This window comes from Ciona robusta, chromosome 1 (genome assembly GCF_009617815.1).
Source record: "Ciona robusta chromosome 1, ASM961781v2".
NCBI classification, from domain to species: domain Eukaryota; kingdom Metazoa; phylum Chordata; class Ascidiacea; order Phlebobranchia; family Cionidae; genus Ciona; species Ciona robusta.
This window is the reverse complement of record NC_143235.1, coordinates 983931-1004315: the sequence shown is the minus strand read 5'-3', so window position 1 is coordinate 1004315 and position 20385 is coordinate 983931. Positions and strand designations below refer to the sequence as shown.

The 20385-nt window shown below is 35.6% G+C and overlaps 2 protein-coding genes across 2 annotated transcripts; one reads left to right on the top strand and one right to left on the bottom strand.

The window, feature by feature from the left end:
* Positions 1-813: 813 nt before the first annotated feature.
* On the top strand, positions 814-2982 carry LOC149741140 (uncharacterized). The gene is made up of 4 exons (XM_089874732.1): positions 814-968; positions 1510-1568; positions 2052-2197; positions 2840-2982. The coding sequence occupies exons 1-4, from the start codon at positions 905-907 to the stop codon at positions 2886-2888; spliced, it is 318 nt and encodes a 105-aa protein (XP_089730858.1). The 5' UTR covers positions 814-904; the 3' UTR covers positions 2889-2982.
* A 1498-nt stretch (positions 2983-4480) lies between these two features.
* On the bottom strand, positions 4481-20235 carry LOC149741139 (transcriptional activator Myb-like). Its single transcript, XM_089874458.1, has 18 exons — positions 13545-20235; positions 13256-13386; positions 12771-12955; positions 12068-12196; positions 11608-11758; positions 11241-11354; positions 10832-10942; positions 10328-10424; positions 9867-9987; positions 9253-9401; positions 8686-8786; positions 8432-8614; positions 8038-8156; positions 7585-7696; positions 7287-7394; positions 6931-7041; positions 6396-6722; positions 4481-6143 (listed from the first exon to the last, which is right to left on the bottom strand). Exons 1-18 carry the CDS (start codon positions 13774-13776, stop codon positions 6036-6038), a joined length of 2589 nt encoding a protein of 862 aa, XP_089730584.1. The 5' UTR covers positions 13777-20235; the 3' UTR covers positions 4481-6035.
* Between the last annotated feature and the right edge of the window lie 150 nt (positions 20236-20385).

The window sequence follows — 20385 nt, the reverse complement described above, 5'->3', positions numbered from 1 at the left end:
TTGACCTTCGTTGTACTTTTCATAAAGTGAGATTAATTACTTTGAGGTTATTATGACGTAACAAATGTTTTCCGGATGTCCAAATATGTTACTACGCGAGTGTCACGTGGTGGCGATGACTCATGCTGTCCTTTGTTCGTGCTTTATTACGTCACAATATACATAGTCATAGCTCGTTTCAGTTGCGGAAGTGACGTATAGACAGGTGAAGCTACTACAGAACTAAGCCACAAAACAAACAGGTTAGATTTTGCATAATACGCAGCACGCTTATAGGTTATCTAGTTTTATAGTTATTAGTTATAGATAGAGCTGTAATTACTATATATATAGTAGGGCGGGAGAAAACCTAACACCTTTAGCACATAATATCCAAATATCCTGATCGTGTTTTAAACAATTAACAACAGTCTATGGGAGTCGTGAGGATACGGTTTTATAATTCTTTGAATGCTCTTTGTTTACTACCAAATGGGACGGGAAAATAAAATGAACAGGTGTCCCATCTCCCCCACTCTACTATATATAGTAGGCCAGGGTGAGAGAAATAGTAAAGTTACAGTACACAGGCTATTCTAAAGTTAAAGGGTTATAGTTGTATAGGTTTACCCTAAAGTTACAATAACAAAGCTGTAATTAAAACTATATATATATATAGTAGGTCGGGGTAAGATGGTGAGAGTTTTCATTCATATACCGTTGCCCCACCACTCCAAAAGAGGATGTAAATTGTTCAAAACAAAATTGGGATGCGAATGGTTTATTGTCTTACTCCATAGTAGTATAAGTTTATGCTTACAGAACACACACATACATAAATTCAGTTTTAACCTAGGTTTATAAATACAAAACTTTTTTACTTGGCAGTTACTACTGGATTTGAAGAGTTCTGAAAAGTTAAAAAATGAAATATATATTTCTGTTGTGTTTACTAGTATGCAGTGTTTACGTGTCGAATGCAGTTCAAGGTATGTGTGTACGTATGTATGTATGTATGTATGTATATAGCTACACCAATAACATAGACATTGACAAGGGGTACAGCGACCACTTTTTACTATTTAAATGTACAGGTGGGGTGTGGGAAGATGGGACTTATTTTAACTACACTTTCTCGTCTCATTTATTAGTAAACAAAGAACATTCAAAAAAATATAAAACTACATCCTTACGACTTCCACAGACTGTTGGTAATTGTTTAAAACACGGTCAGGATATTTAAATATTATGCGCCAAAGGTGTCCCATCTTTCCCCACCCTCTACTATATAGTAGGGTGGGGTAAGATACGGCACGTTTTAATATTTTTTTTAGCCCCATAGTAGTAAACAAAGAATACTTACAGAATCATGTAAAACCGTATTCCCACTACTCTAAAAGAGCGTTGTTAACTACTCAGAACACAATTAGAAAATATAGGGTTTAGGTGTTATAATGGTATCCTATCTTGCCCCACATTACTGTATTATAGGCAACATAATAGATATTAAAGATTTTATATTATTTTCAGAAAGGGTATACGACTGCAACAATATTCCGGGTGGCCCGAAAAGCAACTTATTTGTGAAGGTGATTAGTTTGTAAGCGAAACTGCTGTTAAATGAATGTAACTTATTAAACCTGGCGCGTGGCGGTTTGTTTCATACACAACGTGCCTGATTACGAGTTACGATGTATGTAACTTTTTGAATTTCCGTTTGGCTGACAATTTAGACAAACAATAAGGAAGCACTGATTAAGTTGAAGCTTTCACTGTTAGGTTTTGCCAAAAGACACGTACGCAATAATGGTGGCAGCGACGAGCTTCGACGCTTGAACCTGTTACCTTTGGTATAGAGGCATTCATTCATTAATAATAGAAACAGTATATAATAATCCAAAATGTTTTAAACAAATAACAACGGTCTATGAGAGTCGTGAAGATACGGTTTTATAATTCTGAAAATATTCTTTGTTTACTACAAAATGGGACTAGAAAATAGAATGATAAGGTGTCCCATCTTCTCCCACCCTACTATAATAATACATTTAAACATATTAACACCTCATTAGGCGGCATCAGGAGTGGTGGAATGCAGATGTCAACAGTTATTAGGAGGATGTAAGAGAAACTATGCACCTGTTTGTGACGTCACAGGAGAATCATACAGCAACTTTTGTACGTTCTGTCACACGGTTGGAAAAAATCTCGCAAACGGGTAAATATTTTATGTTAATACTTAAATGGCTACGTTTTATTTTAACTCAAGTTATATTATAGGCTTTTGCTTATCTCATTTTTTTTGTTTTTCGATGATAATTAAATTTATAGATATAGTAAGGTGGGGTAAGATGGGACACATTTTCATTCTATTTTCTCCTGCCATTTGGTGATTATATACCCGTATATATAAACGTTCTAACCGTGTTTTACCCAATTTAATAACACCTGTATTGTAAATGGCAAGTCAATACGGTTGCACGTATTGACGGAATGAAGTTTCGTATACACGGATAATTCATATATGAAAAGCAAGCATTTTGACATTTTTGTAAAAGTTTTTACTAAATTGACTCATGCGTTGCTACTAATAATATATAGTAGGGTGGGGGAGATGGGACACCTTTAGCACAAAATATCCAATATCCTGATCGTGTTTTAAAGAAATAACAACAGTTTATGGGAATCGTGAGGATACGGTTTTATAATTCTTCAAAATTTTTGGTTTACAAATAAATTCGACAAGAAAATAGAATAATTAGGTGTCCCATCTTCCCCCACCCTACTAAACCAATTCGAGACATGCAAAATAATTGGAAGCCAAATATCTAACTAATAAAAATATTCTGATTTCCAACAGAACCCCCCCGCCCGTGTATAAAGGATCACAGGAAAACGAAGAATGTTAGAACTAACTTATTGAGACATTTGTATAAATACTCAATTATGGTCGTTCTTTGTTTGAAATATTTTGTAATACACTATAATGAGTTTGGCTTGTAATGTTATTGTTTTGTTAATGTTATTGTTAAAACATACACCGTCTGTATTGCGAACATGGAAGTTATAATTTTTAATTATATAAGCATTTTATGTGCGGAACACATACGGCTTTTAAGCGAGTATTATGTGTTACGAACGGCTTGTACATATTTCTTGTTTATTTTTTAAAAATTTTTAAAGAAATTTGGCGCTTATTTGCAACGTTGCAAATGCCCAAGATTTATGGACGTCACTAAACGACACAAAAGGACATATGTTTTTAAGGTATACACGTATGCAAAGACTTACCTAAATAAGCGCTGACAGCTTTGGTCGTCCAGTTTACGATTCCGCAGTTTTATATCCAAACTATGAACTGTCATTTCGTTTCATATACACAGTATATAATGCTGTTGTCAAAAAACAATTCAATAAAACTAATCGTTTATTTTCCTAAATTCCTAAAATAGCAAAAATAGCGAAACCTCACATACAAATAACAATAAAACAATTGACAACATTTTTCAGAATCTTGAGAATAACGGTTACGTAATTCTATAAATATTCTTTGTTTACTATCATGTGGGACGAAGAACGGGTTAAAAACATGATGTACCATCTTACCCCAACCTACTATACATATAATTCTATCCCTCTGCAACCTTTATTTACTTTCTGATCACTTTCATGTTACATTGAGTAACCAATACATTACTAAACTGCGTACAAGCAAACCAATGACTGTACTTGACTGCTACACTTTATAGGCTTATAGTATATTAAGATCACACAGCCACACAACTGTACGCGTCTATGCTTACAGTGGTTTCACAGTGAAACGCTTGCTGTCGCACTGCAGTGCCCGTACGCTCTCATTATTACCAATTATGAGTTGAATCAATGTAACTTGCTTTAGCATCCCTAACCCACGGACTAGAGGCAGAGGCGCGGTAACCATTATATGCCACTAAGCAATTATACGTTGAACGAATGTAACTTGCTTTTAGCTGAAACATGCAACCTGTGTATTAGAGGCGCCGTAACCACTAAGCCATGGCGTTAATATAAATTGTGTTGCAGGTTCACGCAAAGTTGCGCTTAAGTGTTCTGATAATGGTCATTAAACAAAGCGTCCGTTTAATTTAGATTTTTTTTAATCTGGCTTGAACAATACTCTGATTGCTGGTAAAAGACTGTAGAAAAAAATATCGATTTTTGATTTTAAGTAGAATAGAAAAAGGTCTGTAATGTATATTATATTGTGGGTTAAGATGAATACCGTTGGAATATTTTGTTTCGCATTTTCTAGTCGTGTTTTGAACAAATAACAACGATCTTTTGAGCGGTGAGAAAACGGTTGTTTATTTCAGTAAATGTTCCTTGTTTACAACTAAATTGGACGAGAAAGGAGAATGAAACATGAACCGTATTACCCTAACATTAAATAAAACATGTATGTTCTACTAAGATTCTAAAAATTTAATAGTTTTTCGAATATATATATAAAACACTATCAAAATTTCAGTAAATTTTTTTATTTAACAACACATCGGAACATTTGTACAACAAGGCTGATAAACAACGTTAGTAGTGCTTCGACAGTAAAAGCTAAAAAAACAACAACAAAAACTTGACAAAAAATAGCAAAAAATACAACGAAAAATTCAAAATGGTAAACCAAAAATTTGCTCATTTTTCATCACGGAACAAAAAAAAATGGATTCGATTTAAAAATTATAAATCAAATCACTGAAGAATAAATAAAAAAGTGATTAGAATTGACTGACAAAACAACACAATGTATAAATTACGGTAAAAAAAATTGTTCGAAAATAAAAAAAGTCAAGATTCAAAAGTTTGATTAGAAAGTGCCTGCGTTTTAAGTACGTTTCGTAAACTGTATTTCATTATTATTTAAATATTTTTTGCCAATATTTGTTTTTATAGCCGGTGGCCCTTTTCCTGGAGACTCTACAGTCTATACACCGCTGGTCTATAACGTTAAATTTGTTGCAACATATTATTGTGACATTTATTTTACTGATTTAGCAGCAAGTTTTTAAAACAAGACATAAACGGGGTGTTCGGGCACCAATTAGGAAACCGTGTAGTTGTCTACGTATGTAGCGTGTATGTATTAATTGTCCGGCAGTAATGTGTGTACGTATTATTATAGTAGGGTGGGGGAAGACGGGACACCTTTAGCACATAATATCCAAATATCCTGAACGTGTTTTAAACAATAAACAACGGTCTATGGGAGTCGTGAGGATACGGTTTTATAATTTTTTAAATGTTCTTTGTTTACTACTAAATGGGGCGAAAAAATGGAATGAAAATGTGTCCCATCTTCCCCGCCCAACTATATAGTAAGCATTTTACTTGCAGACTGGAACTTATGTAGTTTAAGAGTTATACGCAATAAAGTGGTTTGTATAATATTTGTCATTCCAGCAGCAACAACAAGGTATGATTCTGAAGTCAGACATAGGAAAAGTTGGAATATGATTTTTAACGGTCGTTTTTGAGCAGCAAATTCTGGCAAGCGAGCAACTTATATTTAACATTGTTTTGCTACATAGTAAAGTTAGAATATGGTTTGTTGTTTGTGCTATAGCAGCGGAATGGATAGTCAGCACCTATGTTTATAAACACACGTTCTTATGCATTAGTACGTAAAGCTGTACACCTTTGAAAAAAGCGCTATAATAATTGGGTATACCGCATTTTATAACGTCGCCGCCGTGACGTCACGAATTTGTGACGTCACCGCCATGACGTCACGAAACTACATCGAGCACAGCGAACGATACCTTTCTCGTGACGAAAATACTGAAACTAAAATAGCGCTCGCGCAGATATGTACACAACTATACACGATGATGACGTAAGAGGTAGAAAAATAGAATATAAACTTATGAACTCTGCGATTCGTGGTTGGATTTTTCGATTCATAAATAGAAAAAGAGAAAGAAGCATTTCGTTGGTTTCTCACCACTTTTAAAAGTCACTTCGGCGGGGCTTGAACTTGGCACCCTTGGAATGTAGTTTTCGGGTGGTGGTTGGTGGGATCTTTATATCAGTGATGGGTTTATCAGCATCATATACGACTTAGCGGCCGCTGTCATGCTTTGTTGGTCATCTGTTTTACCGCAAGCGATTTCCTCCCAGGCAGTATCGAGCTGAAAAGAGAAAAAAAGGTCAAATTTAAATTTTTGTGAAAAATCTTAAAAAGTAAAATTTTTAAATAAAAAATGCAGTTTTAAAAGGATATCACGAGAATTAAAAGCCGGTTTGAAACAGATAAGAGAGACAAGAGGTTACGAATTTGCGGCTATAAATTAGCGGCTTTGAATTTGTGGATAAAATTTGTTGCTTTAGGTTTAGAATGTGGCCTTGGGTTGACGACAATTCATAACAAAACGGTTATTTACCGGCGCCCCTCGTGCTCGTCTCCTGTCGCCCATTACTGTTGGTTTCATTAGGGAGTGTAGTGAACACGTTGATGACGTCAGCGATGACGTCAGCATCGAAGATGCGATAGTGGCGTCAGAATCGTCATCGGTGAAAAAACGAGTGAAGTCTTCGTCCAACAACTCGTCGGCGTAGTCGAGTTCGGCGGGTGTTTCGTTGAAAAGAGGAGGGTATTCCCCGCCCGTGACGTAGCCGTTGCTAGGTAACGGTTCCTGTTTGACGTCACACTTGGATGGGAACAACTGCTCGGTGCCGAAGGTTGGAGGGGGTGGGTAGAGTTGGGTGTCCTGGTGAAAAAATGGATAAATAAATGTTAAAAATGGGCAAGTACTAGTAAAAATATAAGTAATAAATAAGTAACCAAAAACCCCTGGTAAAAATGGCCAAAAAATAAGTCAACAAATTCTAGGCAAAAAATTATAAAACAAATGGTAAAAATCTGTAAAAAAATGGTTAATTGGCGTATAATTTTCTGTTAGTATAAGCTCCACCCACCAGTTCTGATTTGACGAGCCCACTTTTGATTGACACTTGACAGTTGATGTTTGGGGATCGCGTCTTCATCCAATCGTCGCCGAGAAGCAACGCCTTACGTACGCGGTCGGGCTGTAAGGAGAAAAATAAAAATAAAAAAATGTTTTTTTTTGTCAATATTTTTTTGATTTTTTTGGCAATAGTTTTTTTTCCCGGCTAATAAAATGAACAAAATCGATTAAAGGAGCAATTGCCGCTAACTGTCTTGCCTAGGAACACATAAGCCCACAATGGTGGCGACAACGAGCCTCGAACACGTATCCTCCCAGAAGCGAGACTAACAACTAAATTAGGTAAAGAAAATGAAAAAAACGAACCTTGTATTCGATGTCGGTTCTCGCCCTTTTAGGTTTTGGTTCATAATTCGTTTTCTCTTCTCTGTTGATCATCTCAAATAAGTCGTCTAATGAGTTTGGAGTGTCCGGCTGTGATTGGTGGAATTTGGACCAATTAGAAGACGAGAACAAAATTAAAAAAAAACATTCGGTGAAATTTTATGTCAGAATTTTTGTTTTTTTTTGCTCACGATTTAGAAACCATAAAGTGAACAAAAATTAGGTTAACATTTTTAAAGAGTATCAAAATTATTAAAGATACACAATGCAGCAAACTTACCATTTTAATAGGACCATGTTTCATTACTTGAGCCGCCATTGCGTTTTTGAACGGCGTTGGTGTGCGTGGTACAGACTCCGCGATGGAACGGCAGAATGCGGGAGTGAAACCACTAGAAAAAAAAAGCCGGTTAATATAACGTTAATAAATGAATGTAGCTTATTTTTCTTTGGGCGGGCATCGAGCTAATGACAGTCGTTATAACACGGGCGTTCTGTTTCATACACCTCGTGTTCGCTTACGAGTCACCACGTATGTAACTTTGTGGGCGTTTTTATGTATAGTTGACAATTTAGACAACCGATTAGTGACCATTAGGTTGAAGCAATTGTCGTTAAGTGTCATGCCCAAGGACACAACGCCCTAAACGGTAGCAGGCTCGATTCTCGAACCTGTAACCCCCGAGCTAGAGGCACTACCGTATCACGGCATCGGTAAATTGATTGAACTTACTTGTTTTCCTTGTTTCGGGGATCTCCCTTCTTCACAGGAGTCTGAAAAGCTGGGTTTATTATTTTCACAGGGGTTGATGTTAGAGAAGGTTGCTCGATCTCCATGGAATTGTTCATGAACTGTAAATAGTAAGAAATATGTAAATAATATTGAAAACATGGAAAAATACAAACATGTTACATTTGCCTAAAACTTGAAAATAAGAATAGTTATGTTTTTTAAATGTTTTTTAAAAAAGTAAATTTTACAAAATGTTTTTTAAAAAAGTAAATTTTATTTAATTTGTTTAATTTTTTTATTTGTTTTTACGTTTTAACGTTCTTAAGAGTTAGATACGTTTAAAAGCGCATGGCCTTTATACAAGTTAAGAAAGGAAAACGATCGTTCAATTTACCTGCGATGGTGAAAAAGGTAAATTTTTGATCGGCGTTGTTTTGTTCGGTGTTTTGTGATTTTGTTGCGACATGACATAATGTGGGTAGCTGCGTATCTCTGGACATGAACTCTGGTAACCTTGTGGCGCGACCGGCTGACTCGAGGTCACGGGGTTATTAAAGGTCAAACGCGAAAAGTCAATCTGAAAAATTAAATCGTTTTAATTCAATTTTTAATTACATTGAATCGTATTTTTTGGGGAAAATTCTTTACCGGGTTTAGTGACGTCATAGGGGGGTTTGATGACGTGACAGTCGGAGGCATCTGTGACGTAACATTCGTTGTTCCTTCGTTGGTCGAACCAATCAATTCGTCTGAAAAAAAAAAAATAATCTTCTATTATTTTACTTCTCTCTATATTTTTCATTAGCAAGTTAAATTACATTTTTTAGATTTTTGATTCTTCTAAACGTGTAAAAAATAAAAAGTTCCAAAATCAACTAAAATATTACCGTTCTACAAAAACTTAAAAAATCTAAATCGTTTTCTTAGTAATTTCCAAAAAATGGTCTTACACCTGTACCGACCATTATACACTTACTTTAAATCGTGAATATATAGTGGGGTGGGGGAAGATGGGACACCTTTAGCACAAAATATATAAATATCCTGATCGTGTTTTAAACAATTAACAACAGTCTATGGGAGTTGTGGGGATATAGTTTTATATTTCTTTAAATGTTCCTTGTTTACTACTGCATGGGACGAGAAAATAGAGTTAAAAGGTGTCCCAACTTCCCCATCCTACTATATATTATCATCACACCCTACACTACTCACCTATCATGGCATCGGTGATCTGAGAATCATTGAAAGGTTCCGCCCCCATTGATAGTTGACGTGACACTGAGCTCTTAACTTCACTTGGGGGTTGGCTTGCGCTGTATGAGCGTGGTAATGGCTGTGACTGCTTGCGTGTGTGGCGTTTTCTGTGTGGGGGAGAAGTTATAATTAGTTGAAAGCCTTTAATTTAAAACGCTGCAAACTTGCAATAGCCGCGAATTGATTCAATTTGTCAATTTGTTATCCATTTTTAGGCAACTTAAAGTCCTAACCTAAAGACATACTTAAAATACAAATAGCGAAATCTGACACATACACAGTCAGTTGCAAAACACATTCCCGTAAGTTCCCGTATTCCCATAAATTAGTTTGCAGTTTTTCCCGTCTTTTCCGTTTTACCGTATTCCCGTGAATTAGATTGCGATTCCCGTCGTTAGCGTATTCCCGTAAATTAGTATTACCCCATCATTAGAGCATCGAACCCGGGGCCCTTTGGTTACAATGCAAGCACCTAACCACTTAGCCACGCTATATAAAAATAATCCAGTACATAGTTACTAATATGTATTCGCAAAAACATGCAAAATAGCAAATTTCAATCCAATAATCACCGTTTAAGTATCGTAGGTGGGGAAAGGAACTTCGTAGCAGCTGGTGACGTAATTGAGATAAGACCATTCGTGTTTGAACAACGCGAGAGGGTTGCCAGTCCTTTGCTTGTTAGTCTCACGTCTGGTGGAGATGGTTGATTGTTAATATAACAAGCATAAAGAAAATCGAATACATTTGTTTGTACACAGCAATGTTAAAAACTATTCTGTTACTCCCGCTACCAGACAAAATGTAAATAATTTTTTAACGGCTCATATGGTATAAAACGTTGTGTATTTCCGGCGTTTCGTCTGTCGTTTGTCAAGAACTTAATCAGAGAGTACGTTTTTATACCAAATGAGCCGCTAAAAAATGATTTACAAAAAAGTTTGATAAGTGACAAGCTAAAATTATTAATTTTAAAAAGCTGAGGACCCAGAAATTAAGCATAGTTCATTATTATAACATTTCTATGACTCACCTGTTTTGCCCGCCTTTGCCATGTGGGTGAACTTTATTGGGGTAACAGGGGAATTCCCTGGTTGGGATGGGTTAAGCTGGGTCCAACCTGTTGGATTCTGTTGAAAAAAAATAATTTAAATAAAAAGTAATTTTTTTAATGATTTTTTTTAAATAAATATATATATATATATATATTATATATAATTTTTATTAAAAATAAGTTTTTTAATGATTTTTATAATAATTGTTTTTGTTAATGAAAAAAAACTTTAAAAACTTCTACTCCTTGTTTTAAACTTTGTAGCTAAGTTACAGTTACATTCTAATGTTTTACTTTAGTTTTAGGTCATTTTTGCAAAATCACAGTGGAATTTTTTCTTTTAAAAATTGTCACCTTATTAATCTTTTTAAGATTAAATATTTTTTCATGTTTTTCTTAATAAACAAAAGTATTAAAAAAGTTTCTGCAGCAGATATTCTGTTATTTTTATTCAGTTTTCACGATTTTTCTTTTAAAAGTCACCTTGTTTAGATCCGGGATGCGAATAATGTTCATCCTTTTAAGAGGGGAAAGACTCTGTGCTCCACTGATGTTGATAAGATGATATTCTTCCGATTCTGTTTCGTTGCTTCCCTGGTGTAAAAAGGGGAGAAATCAAAAAAAATTTCGATATTGTTTTAAGGGGAAAAAAATTGTTTATAAACGAATTAGGTCATAAATTTTGACCGAAATTTAAAAAAAAATTAAAGTTGAAAATTTAATTGGACGGAGACACCTCCCAGCAAACATCTAAAAATCCTGTTTTTAAAATTACAGAAAAAGGAAAAAAAACTAAATTACAAAATTAAAGTCATGAATTGAGACCTGAAATGTTACCCTAAAAACAAAGTTTAATGTTAATTTCAAATTCTCCTTTCTTTATATTTCTCACCTGTGAAAACTCTCCATCCTGTGATTGTGACAAAACAAACGAAGCGTTCTGATTGGTTGAATCAAGAGAAGGGGTGTAGACTTGAAATTGGCCAATCATGTTTGTGAATTGGCTCTGTGGGAACAAAATCATTAAAATTTTTTTTGTTTCACAATTTTTTAAGTTTTATTTCTAAATTGTAAGTTGTACTTAACTTTTTTAAATTTAAGTTTTTAAACAATTTTTAAATATTTTTTTTAAACTGTATATTGGTGAACAATTTTTTATTGGAAATTTTGAACAATTTTTTAAAAACTTTTGTACAAAATGACAACAAAACATAATACACTAATATGGGTAATCTACTAAAACTAATAATCTGCCGCACCTGTGAATCCCACATTGGTAGGAGCGGGTGTCTTGCTAGGGGTCCCAATTTATCGATAATGTACGGTGGCATGGGACCCGATAAATAACCTTCATTTTCAACTTTTCGTTTCATCGTAGAATTCCAGTGGTTTTTGATTGCATTGTCAGTTCTAAAAATAATGAAACAAAAACAATTTAATTTTAAAAATTGCAGAATTGTTTTGTTTTGTCACTTAACATAAATACAATAAAAAAAAATCTTTTAAACTTGGATTCTTATTTTACAGAAGTTGTTTAGAACAAAATTTTGCAGTTAAGAATGAAAAAGTAATTATTTTGTTTTTACTTGAACTAATAAAAAAAACATTAAAAAAAAATGTAATTAATTTAATAATTTTATAAAGAATGTTCTGTTCAACATTAATTTTAAATGCTTTTTTTCTCATTAACTTTTTACAAAATATTTTCTTAGCTCTTACCTTCCAGGAAGAAGCTTAGCAATCTCAGCCCATCTATTCCCAAGCCTCTTATGAGCTTCAAAGATGATTCTATCTTCGTCTTCGCTCCAAGCACATTTCTTTATATCAGGGTTTAAGTGATTGTGCCATCTGTGGGGAGAAATATATTTTTAATATTATTCATTCATCATTATATATTTTATATATTATTAATCTAAAATTGATATGTTTTGTTTTTTTTATATATGTTTGGTTTTTGTAACAATAAAGTAATTATCATTTATCATTTCATATTTTAGGTATTATTAATCTAAAATAGATATGTCGATGGTTTTTTGTACAAGAACATATAAAGACGGAACAAAGTTTTGTATGGTTGTGCCATTGGTGTTAACAAATATTTCAAGTATTATTAATAATTTTGGGTAGTTTTGGTGTTTTTACTTTTTAATTTAGACATGTTTTTAATCTCTATACAATCTGTGAAAAATTTGGATTATTGAAACATTTGTTTTATTTTAACAATTGTTTTGCGATACCCTGAATTTTAATAGGAATTTTAAGTTTTTTTTATCTCACAAATTTGTTTCTTTAGTATTATTATTACGTTAAATAAACGTGGAATAATTTCATTCGTTACGTGGACGCATAAAATCCCAAGGCACGTGAAAAACGAGAGAACAACAAACAAAAAAAAAGAAAAAGAGAAAAGAAAAAGGCAAACCTCTCTCGGCACTGCTTCCCGATTCTCCCCTTCAAATGCTTGGAGATCAGCGACCATTTTTTCGGACCATATTTCTTGACCAATTCGACAACTAGCTCGTCTTCGTCTTTCGTCCACGGCCCTTTTATGAGCTCAGGACTCAAAACTTTCTGCCAACGTTGTAAGCACTGAATGTCTGAGCGATCCTGCGAAAAATGCCAGACAAAAATCAGAAAAAAATCGAATCGATTAAATTCACGTTGATAAAAAATGTACATTTAAACTTTTCATAACAAAAAGAAACATGGGGCTGATTTATCTTGGCGATGTTTACGTCGTATCAAATCCGTTTCACGTCAGCGATCATCCCATAGTATAACAAAAACGGAAGGTATATTTATTCTATTTTTTCAACCCACCCAATTTTCATAATATATTTAGTTATTAAATTTTTTTTTTTTAAATATTATTATTTTTTTCTTTAAACATTTTTTTTGCTTCCTCACCGTAAAATAAGATGAAACTTTCTGGAAGTCGTCAACCCCGTGTTTATCAACCAAACTTTTTAATCTCTCATCTTCCTCAGGACTCCAACGAGTCTTCGCGTTTCTCTTCGAGTTTCCCGAACAAGCGATGCCTGTGACGTCACAAACGTTAACGACGAGGGCAAAAAAATCAAAAAAATTAGGAAAATTACACGTTACAAATAAAAAACGCAAAAAAATACAAAACAAAATTGGTGAAAGTATGTAATAAACAATCATAAACTATTAAAACCAGTTATTTTTAAACTACCTTGGTTGCTGGTGAAAATATGGGGTGTTTTGACATCGTAGTCGTGATCGTAGTTCGACGACGAGCATGAGTCTTCTGATGAAGCGAAATTTCCAATCGAGTCCATCCTGTACATATTCATCGCGCCGTGATCCATGATGTCATTGTGACGTAACGAGGCCATGACGTCAGCGTTATCATACGATCGAAGCTCGCATGATGATAGTTTGGTAGGTTGGAGGACGCTTAACATTATCAGCAATAATAATAATAAGAATTAAGAAACTTCAAAATGAAATTCCTGCGAAGAGAAAACGATAACATTTTAAGCGATTAAACTGGATAAAAATAGGGTAATAATAGAACGAGTTTGGCCCATAAACCTCAGGCGCCGCAGGTTCTCACCCATAAAGAATAAACTAGTAAATCGTATTCTGTGTTGTCTCTATCTAAAGCTGTATTTAAATAAAGAACTATAGTTTGCAATGCGCCTTAGTTTTGAAAAGTTTACAATATAAAAATATAATTGTACAGCTAAATTTAGGGCTTCTAATTTCTGCACTGTTTATATCTAAAAGCGCAATATACGATTAAGACTGGTTTAGGGTGCTTTAGATTCCAAAGTCTCGCGCGAATTCGTAAAATAAACACACGGGAACTCGAAGTACAATAGAAATCTCAGATTTCGCAGCAAGTCTGGAATCGCCGTAATCTAAAAGACATCGACGTGTAGACTTGCCCGTTCATGCTCGAAATAAAAAAAACCCTTATTTACCGAGAATTATCAAAACAACAATTTGCTACGGTCCTAGCAGTAAAAATAACTTTTTGCAAGACGTAATAAAACTGCAATACCGCTTGAAAATTTGTCCACGAACATTTTTAATAAATACATATACATATAAACTGCCTGTTTAAAAATATTCTATATTTAAATCCTTCTTTTTGCAAGTTATCAACAAAAAAATATGTTTCCTTTCTGACAAAGTTTTGCTATAGCCCTTTACACGCAATAACCTCAAACAGTTAAAAGGTCGTCTCTTTAAATTTAAATCTCCTCGCCGAAAACACACCAAGTGACCCGAAGCTGGTCGACCCGAGCCTAAAGTACGCTTGCCTAAACTTTTTCCCTATATGCTCAACTATGAGACGTGGACAATACGCAAAAGAACGGCGTCGTGGGGCCGCGTAGAAATCCAATAGGAAAGTGATTTGTTTAACATGAAAGAAAAGTTTACCGTCGTGTGTTTGTTTTGGACCGGGACAAGCCCGTGCTAGCCGCACCTCGGAGCTGGCTCGGTCTGCTATGAAAACCAGCGAAAAGAATGAATTTGCGGAGCGATATGAGTTAAGTTAAGGACCTGTTATCCTCATAAGCCTGTAGTTTCAGCAAATCGTCGCTATTTGATATTAATAGCTCGTTGTTGGGAAGGCTACCACGTCGTTGCGGTAACTGAGTAAATCTTGTGCGTTTTATTGCCAAGAAAATATTACTTTTACGACATTCCTTTATTTGCAATACCACATTTATGAACGCCTAAAAACTGATAAAAAAAATCGGAAAAGAAACGATTTACGAATATAAAAAAAACGCTATGTGGTAATCTGACATTTATAAACCAGTACAAATTGATAAAAGAACACATAAAAAAACAAAGTTACGGATATTAAAAGCGTTCAGCAGTAATCTGAAAGTGCCAAAAACACGGCCGATTTTCGTAATATCTAAAGCTACATAATTCTGTATAATAATACACCTACTTCAGTACACGCACGGCACTTGAGACGAGTGCTTGTCTTAATAAAGCCAAGTATTTCAAATACGGTTTTGAGGTGCAGTACAAATATCAAAACTTAGATTACGTCAAACGCCGAGACATTTATAAACTGGCCTCGTCTTTGGGTGTCAGAGACTTCAACATGTATGCCAACAGTTTGGCCGGTGGTAATAAATTGGGCACGTAAGTGCAAAAATTACATATTTACTAATTTATTACGTCACGTCAAACATGACTAATCAGTTTAGCGCCTGTGGAATCGGAAACTGTATTTCGGGCGTGTCGGGACGTCCATGTGTGGTGACTTATTGTCGTATACAGTGTGGTATTAAGTGTTTGATTGACAGCTGACAAGCTGAGATAAAATCACTTAATTTCGTACTTATGGATGAACTTATAAAGACTGCGATATCCGCTCCAACGCTGGACAATTGCTAATTTTTGGTAACTTTCGTCGATGCTTGTTACGCACGAGCGCACACGCACGCGTCGCTTAATCGACGGCTCGTTTTCGGGGTAATCGTCATTTCCGGCCGTCAATCATCGGCCGGACGTACGCTGCCTGTCGTCACCCACATTGTGACGAAACAATAGGCCATCATATGCCGCTGCAAGTGGACAACCGGGGGCCCGGCTTAGAAAAATATCGGCCCGGCGCCGGGATATCAAAACTTCCTTCGTTTACACCGCCTAACAAAAATATCCGAACGAAACCGGGGGCTGACTCAAAACCACAGTTAAATGGAGAAGGGCGTTGGTCCGTTACAACCTATGAACGACAAAGGCGTAGATATGCTGCGACGGCGCACGTGTTAGCTCCTCAACGGTATTTAATGATATATAAACCATGAGTATTATCGTCGGGAAATGTGTGTTTAGAATAAAGAACAAAACGCGTAATATGAATAAACGCTTAGGAACGATTATTTCAAGAGCTCTGGTAGTATTTTAAAGAAACTTTAAAAATACAGCGCTAATTAATCCTACGTTACGTCACAATGCGTATTGTTACGAATACAAGTAAATACGAGAACCGGGGATTGTATAATAGAGGAACTCTCGTTTCCGGCGAAAAGGACAAGCGCGTTTAGTGACGAAACAATGAAAGTCAAATAAATAATGAGAACTCGCGGAAAGCTTACAAGTGAATTAAATACCGACTCAAGTGGTCCCAGCTGCCCAGGGCGCCGAGTCCTTTGTTCCCGCAGACGGGTGAACAGAGCCCCGGGCTAGGGGTAAACTGATACTCTTGGAAAACTGGATTCCGTATGGATTCCAACGTCATATAATCACAACGATTGGTGCTGGGGCAGATTGTGTATTGTACTGTGGGGTAAGATGGGATACTGTTAGCATCTAAATTCCAAATCCCATATTTCGTAATCGTGTTCTGAACAATTAATAACGGTCTTTGAGTCGTGGGGATACGGTTATATAATTCTTTGTTTACCACCAAATGGGACGAAAAAAGAGAATGAAATTATGTCCCTTTTTACCCCGAATATACCGAGAAATCATATATATATTTTGTAAATATATTTTTATTTACAATGCGATATACTGGTTTTGAAAAAAAAAACTAAATGCCCACTGATTTCGCTGCAATAATAATAATACATGCTGAAAAAAGCAGGTAAAAGTGAACAACACAAGACGAGTGTCTTCTTGATTTGATAAATATTTGATTACGGCAGACTGACTCGTAGGGTCGTGTACATCGTCAGATGACACAACAATGCCTAATATATACGTAACAAAGCCCACAATGCCAGCAACCGAACTAAAGGAATTTAAATTCCCACACACTTTCAGAAACCGGAGTAGACCGGAATAAAGCGGTGCAAGGCGGTCTTAGACACGGTGGCAGCTGGGTTTATAATGAATGAGCTGTACAATTATTCTCATGGACACGTAACACGCAGGTGTGTATTTGTTAGTCGTGTACACGGGCCTTGGGGTGCGATTAAGCTGTGGTTTTCGTAAAACATTGACAGAACGCTACTTCTGATGCAATACCCAAGTAAACATTACGTAGTTACGTATTATAAGTTACATGGCAAATATATACAAACCATCAATGCAATAACTTTGCAAGGTTACGTCACGTGGTAAATCTGAAACGCATCTTTTACGGAAAATAAACAAAACGAATTATGTTAAAAAGTTTAAAGTAAGTTTATTTTTAAATAAAAATAACCTATATAAATATCTATAAAAAAAAGTTAAAGGAAATGAAAAAAACCGCAACTTTTATCGTCAGCCAAACATTTAAATTTTTAAAGCGAAATTTCCGTTAAACGGTGTGGCCATTTGTGATGTCAAAGCCATTATTTTGAAGTTAGAAACACGCCGTTGTATTTGGTATAATCGATTGCTACAATGCCGGTATGCAGCGAGCTATCAAAACAGGTTAAGCAAACAATTACTGTCTTGTTCCATCGCCGGGTCCGGGCACGACCGGAATTTATGAGTTAAAATTGATAGATTTTATATAATAGCGATCGCCGGTGTTTATAAAGGCGTATGGGTTGGGGTAGAGTTTTGGGCTGTTTTGATTTGATGTCGCACTAGCATGCGGGGTTTGTATATACAACTACTAATTATAAGTTGTATTTTCGGTAGGGTGATTTTCAATTCGGAGTTTTTTTTGTTTATCAGGTGGCATAGCGGGCCGCAACACGTGTGAGAAGTTCATAAACGATGTAAGACACGCTGTGGTGATGTATGCGGCTTTTGGGGGACAGGGGGGGGGGGCTGGGGCAAGTCACGGCACGGTACGGCGAGGTTTAAGAAACAATCGACTGTATTAGAAAAATATCGGCCGCAACAATTGAGCTTTTCTTGGCGATAGCTGAGACAAAAAGTACCGGGCCGCGCCTGTGCCGTCACAATGGCCTTTATTTGACGGCGCCACGTCATGAATGGGCATGCCCGTGTGAATGGACAACCCAAACTCGCCTTTTTTTCTTTTCTTTTCGACGTCGGAAGCAAGGAAAAGCGTATTAGCACAGCTTAAAAGTTAAAGGACCGTTTTTTTATTGATTGGTTTGCAAATAGCAGGACTGACTTCAAAGAAAAGTTAATAAACGTATCCCTATTCGTTAGAAACACAATGTAGCCAAAAATCTGAAGCACTGATGTGGTACGACCACCACATATGTGTACTTGCCTGAACCTAACCACAAATACAAGAAAACGCTGTTGGGGCGAAACCTATTCAAGTCTATTTAATTTTCGAAAGTGCTAAGAAAAAAAGCTTGAAAGCAAAACGGTCAAATGAATCAAATGATTATACTGTGCATTAATATAATTATATCATATCACGCACATATAAAGGTGTATTGTCATACCACAATTCACTGATTATTACGTCGACAATAGTCACGTGGTATAGCTATGACAACACCGTACACTCATCGGCGCCATTAAAATATTATTGTTTCGTCTGACGATCGTAATAAAGGCTTTATGAGCGAATAAAGAGCCGGAGTTTTTGAATGGAAGTTATACGGCAAGTTAGTAGTATTACTTATTATGACGTATCAATTCCCTATTATGACGCAACAATAACATCGGACGTGCAGATTTGAATCTTTCGTCGAACGCTGAAAAAAGGCTGATAATCATTTTGACGATTTGTGATTTTAGTAGCATGGGCACGATAGCATAACCGATACAGCAATATTTCAATTTATTTAAATCTTGGCTTCGGAAACGTTTCTAAAGACCGAAGAAAAACGCTGCACAATTTTGTTTTATTTAATTGCTGATGAAGTAATAAATAAACATAGTCGGCAATTTGGAAAACTTTTCATTTGTTTTTTTGGGCCCACAATTATGGCAATTTTTGCAGGCAGTTTTCTGTCTCGATTTTGACGTATATCGCATGTATATAGTGTTTTCGTTCCGTTTTTATGATAAACACTTCTTAAAGATTTTAATATGCGCTATATTAAAAACATGCGTGCAAAATAAAGTATTGTTTGCCGGCAAAAGCAGCGATCGGAAATTACGGGCCTACATACTTCATTCCATACAGGGAATTTTGCTTCTAAAAGCGCGTGTGGCGAATTTAATATTCAACAATTGTGTAAATAGACGAAAAAGGGCAAGCACTAAAAGTTTTAGCTCTACAAGGTAACAAAACACATTACGATGCAATTAAACCACACCAAGACAATCCCAAGCGGGCAAGTCTGGGCGCTGAGCTCTTGTGTGACGTAGCCCTCCGTCAACAATCGGACTATGACGGAATAGCTGCCCGCAAGAGTAGTGTTATGACAACCAAAAATGTGGAATGCCATAAGAAATTGCCACTGACATACATTGAGTAATAGACATGCCGTTAAATTTTATGGAAATGAACTGAAATCGTTTGACAAGGAGGGTAAATAACAAACTGCCGGTTTACAGGAATAACAAATATTTTCAAATTCAAAGTCTATGAATGTGTTTGCACAATTAATCAGAAATTCTTTGAAAAATCGCTGCATACGTTTACTTGTGTCCCAACAGACTAAAATATGTAAATATTAAAACTATATTGTATTTAGTACACAATGCGAACGCGTACGGACGGAAAAATACTTTGATGCAAATATTGAAAGTTAGGTGTCACTTATTTATCCCTTCGTAAAATTTCGGTGTTACAAAACGGGTGGTCTATTTTATGCACCTCGTTTTTACGAATAAACTATATACGCAATTTAGTGATTGCTTTATTTTGCACGCGTTACAATTTGGACGACACAAAGCGAAAACTGCCTGTGGACAAATAGGCCCGCAACGGTGGCAGCATCGAGCCTCGAAACGTTATTCTCTGGTGACAAGAAACGCGCTAACGACTGTGGAATTGTGCGCCGAAATTACGGCACCTGTTTACAGCAACTGTTGTCATGTATCTCATGGGACAAGACTCATGGGAACTAAAGTTATCAAAAAGAATTGTTACGTTTTTAAAGTTACAAAAATATATATATATATATATATATATATAAAATTATCTATTTTTTACATTTAGCTTTGACACAAAAGTAACGAATTTTTTACCATATTTTTATATAACTTTTACAATATATATTAAA

Excerpts from the sequence above, each read along its gene's own strand:
- LOC149741140 (XM_089874732.1), top strand. The coding sequence starts at position 905 with ATGAAATATATATTTCTGTTGTGTTTACTAGTATGCAGTGTTTACGTG. Across the intron at positions 969-1,509 it reads CGTGTCGAATGCAGTTCAAG|AAAGGGTATACGACTGCAAC; the intron begins GTATGTGTGTAC and ends TATTATTTTCAG. Across the intron at positions 1,569-2,051 it reads AAAGCAACTTATTTGTGAAG|GCGGCATCAGGAGTGGTGGA; the intron begins GTGATTAGTTTG and ends ACACCTCATTAG.
- LOC149741139 (XM_089874458.1), bottom strand. The coding sequence starts at position 13,776 with ATGTTAAGCGTCCTCCAACCTACCAAACTATCATCATGCGAGCTTCGA. Across the intron at positions 12,197-12,770 it reads GGGAAGCAGTGCCGAGAGAG|ATGGCACAATCACTTAAACC; the intron begins GTTTGCCTTTTT and ends TTCTCCCCACAG. Across the intron at positions 6,723-6,930 it reads GGCTCGTCAAATCAGAACTG|GACACCCAACTCTACCCACC; the intron begins GTGGGTGGAGCT and ends TTTTTTCACCAG.